The sequence below is a fragment of the Dendropsophus ebraccatus genome, chromosome 12 (genome assembly GCF_027789765.1).
Source record: "Dendropsophus ebraccatus isolate aDenEbr1 chromosome 12, aDenEbr1.pat, whole genome shotgun sequence".
NCBI classification, from domain to species: Eukaryota; Metazoa; Chordata; class Amphibia; order Anura; family Hylidae; genus Dendropsophus; species Dendropsophus ebraccatus.
Window position 1 is genome coordinate 22,033,656 of NC_091465.1, and position 15,073 is coordinate 22,048,728.

The 15,073-nt window shown below is 45.9% G+C and overlaps 1 protein-coding gene across 1 annotated transcript; it reads left to right on the forward strand.

Moving 5' to 3' along the window:
• Window positions 1–12,421: 12,421 nt before the first annotated feature.
• LOC138768653 (olfactory receptor 10A3-like) lies at window positions 12,422–13,363 on the forward strand. The gene has a single exon (XM_069946606.1). The coding sequence runs from the start codon at window positions 12,422–12,424 to the stop codon at window positions 13,361–13,363; it is 942 nt and encodes a 313-aa protein (XP_069802707.1).
• Window positions 13,364–15,073: the final 1,710 nt, after the last annotated feature.

Sequence of the window (15,073 nt, forward strand, 5' to 3'; positions counted from 1 at the left end):
TCAGAGGTTGATGGACTTGATTCTGCGACCACATCGTGATTACTCCGCTGCCTACCTCGATGATGTGGTCATTTTTAGCCCGGATTGGGAAAGTCACCTCTGTAAGGTCCAGGCGGTGTTAGATGCCATAAGTGATGCAGGGTTAACCATCAATGCAGAGAAGTGTGCACTAGCCTTAGAGGAGGCCAAATACTTGGGCTACATTATTGGAAGGGGGTTAGTGAAACCACAACTAAATAAAATTGAGGCAATACAGAATTGGCCTCAACCCCTCACAAAGAAACAGGTCAGAGCGTTCCTGGGTATTACGGGCTATTACCGAAGGTTTGTACCGAATTTTGCCTCAATTGCAGCCCCGCTAACTGACCTGACAAAGGGTGCGAAGTCCGCAATGGTGACATGGACTCCAGAGGCCGAGAAGGCTTTTCAAAGCCTTAAGTCTGCCTTGTGCCAACAGCCTGTGCTAGTTACCCCTGACTTTAGGCGAGAGTTTCTAGTACAGACAGATGCCTCTAACACAGGGTTAGGTGCCGTCCTCTCACAGGTCGTGAATGGCGAGGAGCACCCGGTGATGTACTTAAGTAGGAAGCTATCCCCGGCCGAGAAAAACTACGCCATTGTTGAGCGAGAATGTCTGGCAGTGAAGTGGGCCCTAGAGTCCCTGAGGTACTACTTACTAGGCAGGAGATTCAAGTTAGTGACAGACCATGCCCCCCTAACATGGATGAAATTAAACAAGGAGAAAAATGCTAGGGTGACTAGATGGTTTCTGTTCCTCCAAAACTTTAATTTCATGGTGGAACACAGGCCAGGGAAATTACAGGCAAATGCTGACGCCTTATCTAGGGTACACTGCCTGTGGGGACAATACGCTCAGCCCTCCGGTCTGAAAAAGAGGGGGGGGATATGTGGACATGTCACTGGTAAAGTGCTCGAGCGGGTGTACATCTCACCTAGGTTAATACGTAGCGTGAGATGGTGAGTCCAGGAGGCATCTGTGCTCAGCAGTGTTATGTGTCATGGCCGCGGCGGCGTCCCGTGCTCCGGGACGCCGCCGCAACCGCCATCCAGCTCAGGCAGCCGCCGGGGTCCTGGTGCAGGGACCCGGCGCTGCTGTCTGTTCGGTCCCGGGGGGCGCCTCACCTCGTCCCGCTCCTCCTTCCGTCTGTGCCGGCCGGCGCGCGCGTCCCCGCCTCCTAGGGCGCGCGCGCGCCGGCTGTCTCAGATTTAAAGGGCCAGTCCGCCCCTAATTGGTAGTTGCACCCAATCACTCCCTATAAATCCCAGCATGCCCTGTCCCCTGTGTTGGAGCCTCTACATGCTTCCCATAGCGTTTGGCCCAGCTCCCTGTTGTTCCTGATACCTGTCCGCTACCTGGTCCCTAGTCCTTGTTCCTGATTCCTGTCCGCTACCCAGTCCTTACTCCTAGTCCCTGGTTCCTGCTTCCCGTCTCTCTGCTGTTCCTGTGTTCAGCCTGTCACCTGCGGTACGCTTACACGCCACTGTCAGTACCTGCTCCTGTCACGCCTCGCCTGCCGTCACCAGCAACCAAGCCAGGGGTAGCGACCTGGGGGTCGCCTGCCGCAGCAAGTCCATCCCGCCTTGCGGCGGGCTCTGGTGAAAACCAGCGGCCCCTTAGACTCCGCTCCCTGGTGAGGTTTGTGCCATCGCTGGTGCCGGTCCAGTGGATCCACTACTCCGGGCGTTACAGTAGGCTCCAACCATGGATCCCGGTGAGGTGGCTGATCTCCGTGACGTCGCCAGAGTGGTCGCTCAACAGGCTCAACAGATCCAGCAGCAGTCGCAGCAAATCCAGCAATTGACTGCCGCCCTACAGCAGCATACTACAGGCCAGCGCCCACCACCACCTGCAACCACTTCGGGACTCCGATTGGCCCTCCCGAATAAATATGGAGGTGATCCCAAGTTGTGCAGGGGATTCCTGACTCAATGCACAATGCATATTGAACTGTTAAGTAGTCAGTTTCCCACCGAGCGCTCTAAAGTGGCCTTTATCATCAGCCTATTGGAGGGTAGAGCTCTGGCCTGGGCCACGCCACTGTGGGACCGTGATGATCCTGTTGCTGCCAATCTCCGGGCCTTCCTGGCCGAGTTTCGCTCCGTCTTTGAGGAACCTGCCCGTGCCACCTCAGCCGAGACTGCTCTTCTCAACCTCTCACAAGGGAGCTCCTCTGTCGGTGACTACGCCATCCAGTTCCGCACCCTGGCAGCTGAATTGGACTGGAATGAGGCCGCCCTAATAGCCACCTTCAAGAAGGGTCTATCCAGCCGAGTGAAAGACGTACTCTCCGCCCGCGATCTTCCTCCTTCTCTAAACGATCTTATCCTACTGGCTACCAGAGTCGACAACCGGTTTTCCGAGAGAGAGGAGGAGGTCCGGCAGGAACGACGACTGAGCCTGCCCCGTCGCCTTCCTCGGCTGGCACCGGTGTTCCAGAGTCCCGTTGCTCCCATACTCCAGTCGCCTCCAGAAGTCCCTATGCAGGTGGAACGAGCTCGCCTGACGACTGATGAGAGAGCCCGCCGCATGGAGCTGAATCTCTGTCTCTATTGCGGTGGTGCAGATCACTACCGGCAGAGATGTCCCCAACGTCCTCAGCGTCCGGGAAACGCTCTCACACATAGGTCCGGTGGGAGAGGCCTCCCTAGGTGTGAATGCCACCTCTCCAAGGTTGACTATACCCGTCTCCATCCAGACACCTACAGGGCAAGTTTTCCAGACTTCTGCCCTCATCGACTCTGGCTCTGCTGGCAGTTTCATCTCTGCTTCTTTGGTCCAAAGATGGCGGCTGATGATCCAGCTAGCCCAACCCCGGTCTATCTCTTCGGTTACGGGGGAGATTCTTACCGAAACTGTGCACTGCCAGACGGCACCCCTAGCCCTCCGGGTGGGCGCCTTACATCAGGAGAGGATCTCCTTCTATGTGTTGAGCCATTCCTCCTCTAACATCCTGCTGGGCCTTCCTTGGCTGCAATTTCATGCCCCTAAGCTGGACTGGAGAACTGGGGAGGTTCTCAGCTGGGGCCAGGACTGTCATAACCGGTGTCTGAGATCTCCTCAACCCAAGTGCTCTACGAGGTCTCCTGCTAATGACAAGCCTCTAGCCGGTCTACCAGAGGACTACCAAGATTTCGGTGATGTTTTCTCGGCCAAGGAGGCGGACTCTCTACCACCCCATCGGGTCTATGATTGCCCTATAGACCTTCTTCCCGGGGCATCTCCTCCACGTGGTCGGGTATACCCTCTCTCTGTGCCCGAGACTGAAGCCATGTCCTCCTACATCCGGGAGCACTTACAAAAGGGCTTTATTCGTAAATCCACGTCTCCCGCTGGCGCAGGATTCTTCTTTGTCCAGAAGAAGGACGGTTCCCTTCGCCCATGCATAGACTACCGGGGCTTGAATAAGGTGACTGTTAAGAACCGCTATCCTCTTCCACTTATTCCTGAACTATTCGACCGTCTTCGTGGAGCTAAGATCTTCTCCAAGCTGGATCTCAGGGGAGCGTATAACTTGATCCGTATTCGTAAAGGAGACGAATGGAAGACCGCTTTCAACACCAGAGATGGGCACTACGAATACCTGGTCATGCCATTCGGCCTATGTAATGCTCCAGCGGTCTTCCAGGAATTCGTGAACGACATCTTCCGAGACCTCCTCTATGTCTGCGTCATTGTCTATTTGGACGACATTTTGGTCTTCTCCCCGGATCAGCAGACTCATGTGGCACAAGTGCGTCAGGTCCTCCGAAGACTACGGGCCAACCATTTATACGCCAAGCTTGAAAAGTGTGTTTTCCATCAGCGCAGTCTTCCATTTCTTGGCTATATCGTCTCCGACCAGGGTCTACAAATGGACCCGGCCAAGCTCTCAGCTGTCCTCCAATGGCCACGCCCTGTGGGACTTAGAGCAATCCAGCGTTTCCTTGGATTCGCCAACTATTATCGGCAATTCATCCCTCACTTTTCTACCCTGGTCGCACCTATCGTGGCTCTCACTAAAAAGAAGGCGGACCCCAGACGTTGGCCTCCAGAGGCCGAACAAGCCTTCAATAGCCTCAAGTCTGCCTTTGCCTCTGCTCCTGCCCTAGTCCGCCCGGATGTCTCCAGGCCGTTTTCTCTCGAGGTCGATGCTTCTTCTGTGGGCGCAGGAGCCGTTCTCTCGCAAAGGGACACAGCAGGCAAGACCAGAACCTGCGGGTTCTTTTCTAGGACTTTCTCCCCTGCCGAGAGGAACTATACTATTGGGGACCGTGAACTCCTGGCCATTAAGTTGGCACTGGAGGAGTGGCGTCATCTACTAGAGGGGGCTAAAAACCCCGTTAACATCTACACGGACCACAAGAACCTCCTCTACCTCCAGTCGGCTCAACGCCTCAATCCCCGGCAGGCCAGGTGGTCTCTCTTCTTCTCTCGGTTCAACTTTACCATCCATTTTCGTCCAGCCGAGAGGAACCTAAAGGCCGATGCATTATCCCGAGCATCCGATGTCATGGGGCAAGAGGAATCTCCTCGTCACATAATACCTCCCGACCGCCTAGTACCAGTTGCTACTTCTGCTCTGCAGAGACTGCCCCCCGGGAAGACTTATGTGCGCCCCGCGCTCCATAGACGCATCTTGAAGTGGGGGCATTCCTCTTTGGTGGCCGGGCATCCAGGAACTCAAAAGACTGGGCAATTGATCTCCCGTCACTACTGGTGGCCCAATCTCCTCCAGGATGTCAAGGATTTTGTGGCTTCCTGTGCAGTCTGTGCCAGGAATAAGTCTCCCCGTCAAAGACCTGCCGGCCTACTTTTGCCCTTGCCAGTCCCGGACCATCCCTGGCACCACATTGGGATGGATTTCATCACCGACCTACCACCATCTGCGGGCAATACTGTTATTTGGGTGGTGACGGACCGCTTCTCTAAAATGGCTCACTTCGTGGCTCTTCCTGGCCTACCCTCTGCTCCTCGTCTGGCTCAGTTGTTCTTCCGACACATCTTCCGCCTGCATGGACTTCCTCTTCACATTGTGTCCGACCGAGGCTCTCAATTTGTCTCTAAGTTTTGGCGTGCCCTCTGCTCGCAGCTCCAAGTAAAGCTGGACTTCTCATCAGCCTACCATCCCCAGTCTAACGGGCAAGTGGAGAGAGTCAATCAGATCCTGGGTAACTACCTACGGCATTTTGTGTCCAGCCGCCAAGACAACTGGTCCGACCTCCTTCCATGGGCGGAATTCTCCTATAACCATCTGGACTCGAGTTCCACAGGCAAGTCTCCTTTCTATGTGGTCTACGGGCATCATCCTCGTCCTCCTCTGCCTCTCTCTCCATTCTCTGGGGTCCCAGCCGTGGAGGAGCTGTTATCTGACCTGCAGTCGATCTGGGAACAAACTCGACAGTCCTTACTCAAAGCCTCAGAACGCATGAAGGACCAGGCTGATAAGAAGAGGAGACCTGCCACAAATTTTCGTCCAGGTGACAAAGTCTGGCTCTCGGCCAAATATGTTCGACTCAAGATTCCCAGCTACAAGTTGGGTCCCCGATTCCTTGGTCCTTTTTCGGTGCTGAAACGCATAAACCCTGTCACCTACAAACTCCGCCTGCCCCCTACTATGCGGATTCCGAACGCCTTCCATGTCTCCCTCTTGAAGCCTGTGGTCCTCAACCGGTTCTCCGATCAGTCTCCGTTCTCTGTTCCACAAGCCGTCTCAGACGACGTCTACGTTGTTAAAGATATTCTGGCCATGAAAACTGTCAGAGGGAGACGTTTCTTCCTGGTGGACTGGAGAGGATTTGGTCCGGAGGAGAGGTCCTGGGAACCCGAGGCTAACATCCTGGATAAAGATCTCATCAAGGGGTTCCTGCAGGCAAGAAAGAGGGGGAGGCCAAAGGGGGGGGGTACTGTCATGGCCGCGGCGGCGTCCCGTGCTCCGGGACGCCGCCGCAACCGCCATCCAGCTCAGGCAGCCGCCGGGGTCCTGGTGCAGGGACCCGGCGCTGCTGTCTGTTCGGTCCCGGGGGGCGCCTCACCTCGTCCCGCTCCTCCTTCCGTCTGTGCCGGCCGGCGCGCGCGTCCCCGCCGCCGAGGGCGCGCGCGCGCCGGCTGTCTCAGATTTAAAGGGCCAGTCCGCCCCTAATTGGTAGTTGCACCCAATCACTCCCTATAAATCCCAGCATGCCCTGTCCCCTGTGTTAGAGCCTCTACATGCTTCCCATAGCGTTTGGCCCAGCTCCCTGTTGTTCCTGATACCTGTCCGCTACCTGGTCCCTAGTCCTTGTTCCTGATTCCTGTCCGCTACCCAGTCCCTACTCCTAGTCCCTGGTTCCTGCTTCCCGTCTCTCTGCTGTTCCTGTGTTCAGCCTGTCACCTGCGGTACGCTTACATGCCACTGTCAGTACCTGCTCCTGTCACGCCTCGCCTGCCGTCACCAGCAACCAAGCCAGGGGTAGCGACCTGGGGGTCGCCTGCCGCAGCAAGTCCATCCCGCCTTGCGGCGGGCTCTGGTGAAAACCAGCGGCCCCTTAGACTCTGCTCCCTGGTGAGGTTTGTGCCATCGCTGGTGCCGGTCCAGTGGATCCACTACTCCGGGCGTTACATTATGCTGCTGAGCTATTATTTATTATTGCCGGGCCTGGACTTACATGGAATGGCAGGTAGGTTTTTGGTAGTGGGACTTGCCATTCCCTCCCCCCGATCCAGGTCAGGTTTTGGGGTCAGGTGTTTCTGACCCTAATCAGCCTGACAAGGTAAAAGCCCTGCAGAGGATCCAGTGTTTGCTCTCAGCCAGGAGTGAACAGCCTGTGTGTTTGGTGGGAGCTGTGAATACAGACGCTGCTGGAGCATATATATACTCTGCGGTATCCAGGTGAAAGACGCACTGTTTGTCTAGTGTCAGATAGGTGAAGAAACCTGTTAGTAAGCGCCCAGACAGGCAAGACCTTTTTATTTTGTTTTGTTCTAAAAAGCACGGTGTTGCTGTACTTATGTTCTCTGGACCGTTTATGCTGCCAATAAACGCCAAGCTGTTGTTCTAAAAAACACACCATCCCCCGGGAAGATCCCTACAAGTGTTTAAATGGAGCAGCAGTGCACATACACAAAGTCAATGACAATTTGCTCATGCAGGAGCCCTCCAGCAGACACAACCCCAACTAATCAGTTGTAGTCTTGGGATAATGCCTTGCTACATCAAGACTACCAAAATAAATAGAGGTATCTGGGAAAAGATTGAAGATCTTAGAGCTACGTTTGGCCAAGCGTATACTACAGAGAACCTATCAGGATTGTATCTTTGCGGAGTGTGATGCTCCCCTCGGCTTGTGCTGTGCGGCCGGGAAGGTGCTGATTTTCGTGTATTCTGTTTCTGTGTTTTGTTTTGCAGTGTCTGAACACTGGTTTATCTGCTCACTTGGTTTGGTGGACACACCCGACTGTACCTGCTGAATTCTGTCTGGACATGTCATGGTTAATCTATGTTTTGGTTCTCCTGTGACTTGCAGGTCTTCCTGCCAGTGGATTTGTTTTGTTGTCAGATGTCTGTGCTTGAAGATCAGGGGGATTGTCCAATTACGTTCTGGACCAGAATCCTGGCCTCCTATATAACTAACCCCAGTCTGTGCACTTATTGCTGGTAATTGACTTTGTCTCTGACTGCTTCTGTCTTCTGTTTTCTGATCTTTGCCTTTGTATCTTTGATCTTCCTTGCTTGCCACCTGCCCTTGACCATATTGCCTGTACTTTGACTACGCCTATTGGATTCTGATTTTGTACTTTTGCCGCCCGACTGTTATAACCTGGATTGTTTACTATTCTTTATTGTGTTTGTTTGTCTGTCTTGTTCTGTGTGCACCTATACTAGTGCAGGGACCACCTTCGTGGTTGTCCATGGCTGCCTAGGGCCGTTTGAGGCAAGTACAGTAGGTAGGGACAGTTGGTGGGTTCAGCGTCAGGGCTCACTGTCTTGTCTTGTCCCTGCCGTCCGGTGTCTGACAGAATTGCCTTTTCATAAAACGGTCCCTGATACATTTTCCAAAGAGACTTCACTTTGCACCAACTGGAAAAATACCAGTGGGTATGGGGTAAAAATGTTCACTATAATTCCTAAGTTAACCTTTTGAAGGGTGTAGTTTACAAAATTAGGTCACTTAACTGGGGTTAGGAGTGCAAATGCAACATGGTTCCCTAAAACCAATCCAGCAAAACCTGAACAAAAAATGGTGCTCCTTCCACCCTGAGACCTGCTGTGTGTGGCAAAGGCAGTTTATTGTCATATATAAGGTACTGCTTTACGAAGTTTAAATTTCACAACAAATTTTGGGGTGCATATCCGCCATGTCCCCTAAGTTCAACATACACATTTGTAGAAAAAGATGTAAAATTTTGTTTTCCTCAACAAATGCGGTCTAAATGCTCATTACACCCTAGATGAATTCTCTCAATGGGTATAGTTTCAAAAATGGGGTCATCTGTCAGGTGTTTCCAACATACTGGTACAGTACCTCAAGGGGCAGTGCATATGTGACATGTTGCCCTAAAACTATTCCAACCAAATCTGCATTAAAAATGGCTCTTCTTTCCTCCTGGGCCATGCTGTGTGCCGAAACTGCAATATTACATATCAGGTACTACCACACTCAGAAGAAGAGGGGGCCTTACTCTATATGGGGGTACAAAGGGGGCCTAAGTACAATATGGAAACACAAATGGGACCTAACTACTATATGGGAGCCTTGGCTTAACCACTATATGAGGACATAGAGGGGGCCTTCTAGGGAGCGTGAAACCTAATATGTTTCACTGGCAGATACTGCAGAGAATAGTCGTGGCCTCCCCCGGATGGTAAAAAAAAAGAAAAATAAGTGTGGTCTTTTGGCACCTCAATTCCTTTGAAGCCTCAACATGGTGCATGAAACACCCCCAAATAAATCCACAGGGTAGTCCTTTATTTCTGAGGCCTGTGTGCAGGAAAAGGCTAAGTTCACACAACGTTGTTTTATACAAAAGAACGGACGCTGATTGAAATAAAATCAGCATTTGTTCTTTCCTGCAGCAGCGGAATTGCATTGAATTTAATGTAATGCCGCCCGCTGTGTTCTCAGTTCGTTATTTTAACATTTGTTCTTTAGAACGGAAACAATAGCTGTTCACACAATGTTGAGTATAATCGACGGCAGTTCATTGAATTGTGGGTGCACCCAAAGGTGCCCGCAAGTTAATAGTAAAAAGATAACCTTCCTGCATCCAGTAGTATAACACTGTTTGTTGCTATGCATGTTATTCTATGTATGAACATAGCCAAATACGATTACAGTTGAAAATTTGCAAAACAAAATTTTCACCCTTACTTTAATTCCTACAAACCCCCTAAAGAGTTAACTAAGTTCTTAAACCCTGTTGTGAATGGATATGGATATCTAAAAGCATTATAAAGTTATTACAACATAAAGCATTAATGAGATCAGATAAAAAAAAATGGGGCATTGACCTGGGGGCCAAAATTGGCAGCACCCTTAAGAGGTTAATATACAGGTATTATATTATGCATGATATTATAATATACTACACAATAGACAATTCTAGAGTGAATCTCTAAAACCCTGGAGGCCTAATTACAATTTGTTGCTCAAAAATAGACATTGGTGTTAGTAATCTCTGGTGAGAATAACTAACATGATAAAACACAATTAACATTGTCTGCTTGTGTCTATATATAAAAGTTCAAGTTCGAGTGGAAAGAACTTATGAAATATTTCAGGGCTGCAGAGACATTACCTTATTTTCTTTAATTTAGCAAGAGCAATAAATTGAGTTGCACGCTGTCTAGGACTAAAGTCAGATAAAAAGGTAAAATATACATTCTGTTCCATATGACCCTTGGGTATAACTGTATAGTGTCTTCCAAAAGTATTCACTTGTTTTCTTGTTTTTTTTTTTCTGTTTTGTTGCATTACAACTTAGAGAGAGAATAATTTTCACAAGTTTCGAATTAACCAATTGATACAATATGCCGGACACTTGGAAGGGGCAAAAAAAATTTTCAGTGACAAGCAAAAATTAAGGCAAAGAACTTAGAATGGTAAACAGTTTGCGGGGCCTCCTTTTACTGCAATTTCAGATAGAAGTCTTTTGAGGTGTGCCTCCCAACTAGACGTTGGGGTTTAACCCAGTCTGACGGGGAAAATCGGTCCAACTACTTCAAGTTGGATGGGTTGTGTTGGTGTACAGAAGTCTCCAAGTCATGCCAGGGTTTCTCTATTGCAGTGTTTTTTACTAGTGGTGCACCCTATAGTTGTTGGCGATGAATAGTTGGGGAGCTAGTTTTCTAAAACTTGATTCTATTTTGCATAAACCTTTCTGTAGTTGAGCAATCTTTAGTTCAATATCATCGAAACTGAAACTAAAAGGTAGACTGAGTAACTTTTTTTTTTTTTTTGCACTGGATTAGGCAAAGAGGAAGAGTCATAATTAATAGATTAATTACTAATTACTAAGAAACACTAATTTCTTAGAGGATTTATAGCTGTATCTAAATTTCTAATAACCTCTAAATTATAAAATAAAATGTATAAATATTTTTTACAAGATTATTTGTGTTGATAAATGTTTCCGTATAGATTTGTGAAAATTGAAAAATCACCATAATTTTCTGGACCAATGTATATTTTCTGTTGCTCATTCTTTATATCCTAGGTTATAATTAATTCCAAAATTTCCTTGGCTGGTAAGCATCACACCGGGTGGGAGAGAAGTAAAAGGAACGTTGTTTAGGAGATAGGTACTTTTTCTTTTTCTTCTTATTATTGTTAAGGCTAGTAATTTTTTTATGTTTTCTTCTCATAAGTTTTTTTTCCACAATATCTACACAACAAGTAATTGTTTTTTGTTATTTTAAAAATGTGTTTGGATATATTTATAAACATTTTCAAAACCGAAAATCTGTTGTTATTATTATTATTATTGTTGTTATTATAATTTTTTTCCCCAATCCTTGATCTTGCTGAGATAATTGGGTCAAGGCTTATGGTCCTCTTACACAGAGCGATAATTCGCCCAATCGATCGTTTAACGATTTCGAAGTAACAATGTGTTTTTTATGACAATGTATCGTTTGAAAAAATCGTTATTGCGATCTGTTTAAGATCGCTTAAGCCCATCTCATACATAGGGGGAATCGGTGAAAGACTGTTTACACAAAGCGATCTTCGAATTTTTAGCGAATGACCAACAATTTGAGAACATTTGAAAGATCAAAATGAACGATTTCTAGTTCGCCGTCTGATCATTCACTGTGTTTACATGAGCTGATTATCGCTCAAATGCGATCGTTATTGCAAGAATTCAAACAATAATCGTTCTGTGTAAATTTACCATGACTTATCAGTCAGATTAAGGCTATGTTACCACAACGTTCCCACAATATTTAAGTAAAGAATGGACGCTGATTGCAATAGAACCAGCATCCGTTCTTTACTGCAGGGGTAGCACTATAATGAAGTCAATGCAATGCCGCCCGCTGTATGTACACACATTTTAACAATCGTTTTTTAGAACGAGTGTTAAAATAATGTTTATGCCTGTTTTTTCCGTCCAACAAACAGCGTCAAGAATTAATAGCTGCCCATTCAATGCAATACATTGAGGTGAATGGCTAATTGATTTGCGGGCACCGTTGGGTGTGCCTGCAAATCAACTAGCCATTTACCTCAATATTTTGTGCGGCTGCACAAAAAGAACGTTCCTGCAGCCGATACAGAGGTATCGGCTGCAGGAACATTCTGAATGCTATGCTATGCAACGGACACTGTTAAACATAGTGTGAACATAGCCAAAGTCTGAGCCAGCTCAAGGGAAAACAATAAAGACTCAACAGTTGGTGTAAAGAGTGAACAGAAAAACATTGTGATATCATTTATGAAAATACTTTGGTCACTCATGGTCACTCTTGAAGACTATATGGAATACTGCTCATAGTGAACTACTGGAAACATTGCAAAAGGAAGCAATGCTAAAATTGTTTGTTCTATTTTTTTAATTATTAATTGTAGCCTTATGGCCAAAAACACTTACAAATCCTCCAGTCTGTGCACATAACCACCTATTTTTGTTTTCCTGCATTCCATCTTATAGTTCAAGCTTGAGTCCTCTAAAGTTTACCCTGGAATTTAAGGAATATTCCATAACCAGACTTAAATCTGTTAGTAGCGTCAAACATGTGAGGTTTACTTATTTGATTGTCGGAAAAATGTCTTAGAAGACCAGACCAAGTAAAAGGGACAAAAACTATTGTCCTTTTATTGACATTGAAAAATGAGAATAATGAGGAGCAGACGGCTGACCTATATTGGAAAATGACCATAATCTTGATACATTTCAGATTGTCTGAGTTACATTAGTAATCGGTTATCGTTAATACTTGATATGAGTAGAGGGAATTATACAACAGTGAAAGAATTTATTCTTGTTGGATTTTCTGATGTTCTAGAACTGCAGTATTTCCTATTTGCTGTATTTCTTTGTATCTTTATTATATCTCTGTCTGCACATATGTTTCTCATTGTCCTCTATAGATTCAGTACAAACCTTCATACCCCCATGTACTTTTTTCTCGCCAACTTCTCATTATTGGAAATATGTTACATATCAACAATTACACCAAAAATGCTGGTAAACCTCCTATCAGGTAATAAAACCATCACATTCTATGGTTGTACCTCACAAATGTATTGTTTTTTACTACTAGCAAGTACAGAATGTTATTTACTGGCAGCCATGTCTTATGATCGCTATAACGCTATATGTCACCCATTAAAATATAACAGCATCGTGACCAGAGGAGCTTGTATTAAGCTTATTGTGGGCTCATGGATCATTGGTTTTGTGGTTGCCACAATACAGACTTTTCTGACGTTTTCCTTACCCTTCTGCGGACCTAATAAAATCAACCATTTCTACTGCGACATTCCGCCTATTATGGCCTTGGCATGTACTGACACAAAGTTTAATGAAATTGCTACTTTTTTAATTGTCATATTTTTAGTCATAGGTGCTTTCATGTTAACAGTTCTTCCATATGTACAGATCATTTGGACGATTGTAAAGCACCATTCCACAACCGGAACTAAGAAAGCTTTCTCCACCTGCGCCTCTCATCTTATAGTTGTGACTATATTCTTTGGATCTGGTAGTGTAATGTACCTGAGGCCCAAGTCAAGTTATGGTACAAATGTGGACAAGTTTATGTCGCTCATGTATACTATCATTGCACCATTGCTAAATCCCTTTATATACAGTTTAAGAAATAATGATGTAAAATTTGCTGTGAAAATTTTTTTTTTCAATTTGAAAAATACTGAGCTGTAATTGTGGATTTTCCTAGTTTACACCATACAAAGCATGTAATTATTCTTACATTCAAAGTTGTGTCTATTTGGTAAGTCACTTCTTTTGGCGGAAAGTGGATCCGCGATGGAAAATTACGGGTGTAAATTCCGCTGTTTGAAAAGCACAGTGCAAAGCCCATTGAAAACAATCGAAAAATGCATTGCTCAATTTAAACGGGATGAATTTTGAGTGGAATTTTGCACTAAATCCGTGCTCAGTGCTCCATGCTCAGTGTGCATGAGCCCTAAGATGGTAAACTTTTTTTAAGACCCAAGTTATGCATTCCATCTTATTGTTCGACCTTTGGTCATGAGGGAGTTAATGAAAACCTGATCCAGATTGCTATGAACCTCAGACTGGACTAAAGGGTCAATGTCCTTAAGTGGCCAAACTACAGTCCTGACTAAAACACACTCTAACATGACAATGGTGTCCATCGACTGTTCCCATCCAACCTGACAGAGCTAAAAAGGATCTGTATTAAATAATGGCAAAAAAATATATATATATATCACAAAATCCATGGAAACATTGGGGCATCACACTGTAGGAGTTGAATCGTTGCCAGAGAAGCTTTAATTAAGAACTGAGTACTACAAAAATTTGTAATTTTTTAAAAAAAGAAAAAAAATCCCATCCCATAATAAAAGTTTAACCCCTAGAAGATCCATGATATACGGGTACAGCATGGGCACCTGGGAACAAACGTCTTATGACTTTACCGTACACTATGCTTTTGCTAGGACTCTTTGAAGCAAACTCAGAAGTTTTCAGCAGCTGGGTCCTTACTGTCAATGGCTAGCAATCATGTTGCTGGCCATCATTAACCCCTTAAACGTGACATATCTGTGTCCCCATGCTATATAAACAATGGATATTCTCCCTGAATGGTCATTGTTTAATGCTACCTATGGCCGGAAATAATGAATATGATCCTTAATTCCAGTCGTGGTAGCATTTAACAATGCCCATTCAAGCGGAACAACTGTTGTTTAGACATCATGAAAACATGGCCTATTAGTATGACTGCGGGGGCCCCCATTGGTTTCCCTGTCTGCTGGAGGTCTAATACTCTCCCCCATGCAGTCTTCTTGTTGATCCTATTAAGTTTGCCTTAGACATGGTATTGCATTGACCAGTGTATGGAATCTAATGACTGTTTCTAAAAGTCTCCTAGGTTCTTAGCATACAGGCCTTTCAAATTCACTTCAAAAATTAATTAGTCCCTTTAAAAAAATCAATGTTGTAAGTTTTAATTAAAATAAAAATTTGCTGCTGAATGTCTAGGCCCTCTAACATCCTAAAAATGTAACATGATGCTTACCAAATGTTATAAATTTGAATTATTAACTCATTTATGTGGTTTGACTATCTTGGCATAATATCCTTGTCATTGTTCTAAGACTTCTAGGTAGAGTGAGACTTGACTTGAAGGGACATCTCTTTGTTTAAGAGATGTGAGAGTTATTTTGCATATCCTATCTCTTCCAAATAGAGAATTTCAAAGTTCTAAAAATGCAATTTTTTCAACATTTTCACTTTTTTAATATAAGTATCTTATTATATATGATTTATTATACTAAACAATTGACAATTCTAGGGTAAATCTCTAAAACTCTGGAGACCTAATTACAATTTGGCACACAGAAATAGACGCTGGTGTCAATAATCTCTACTGAGAATAACTAA

Bases quoted from the DNA above. Each gene is read 5' to 3' on its own strand.
- LOC138768653 (XM_069946606.1), top strand. From the start codon at position 12,422: ATGAGTAGAGGGAATTATACAACAGTGAAAGAATTTATTCTTGTTGGA.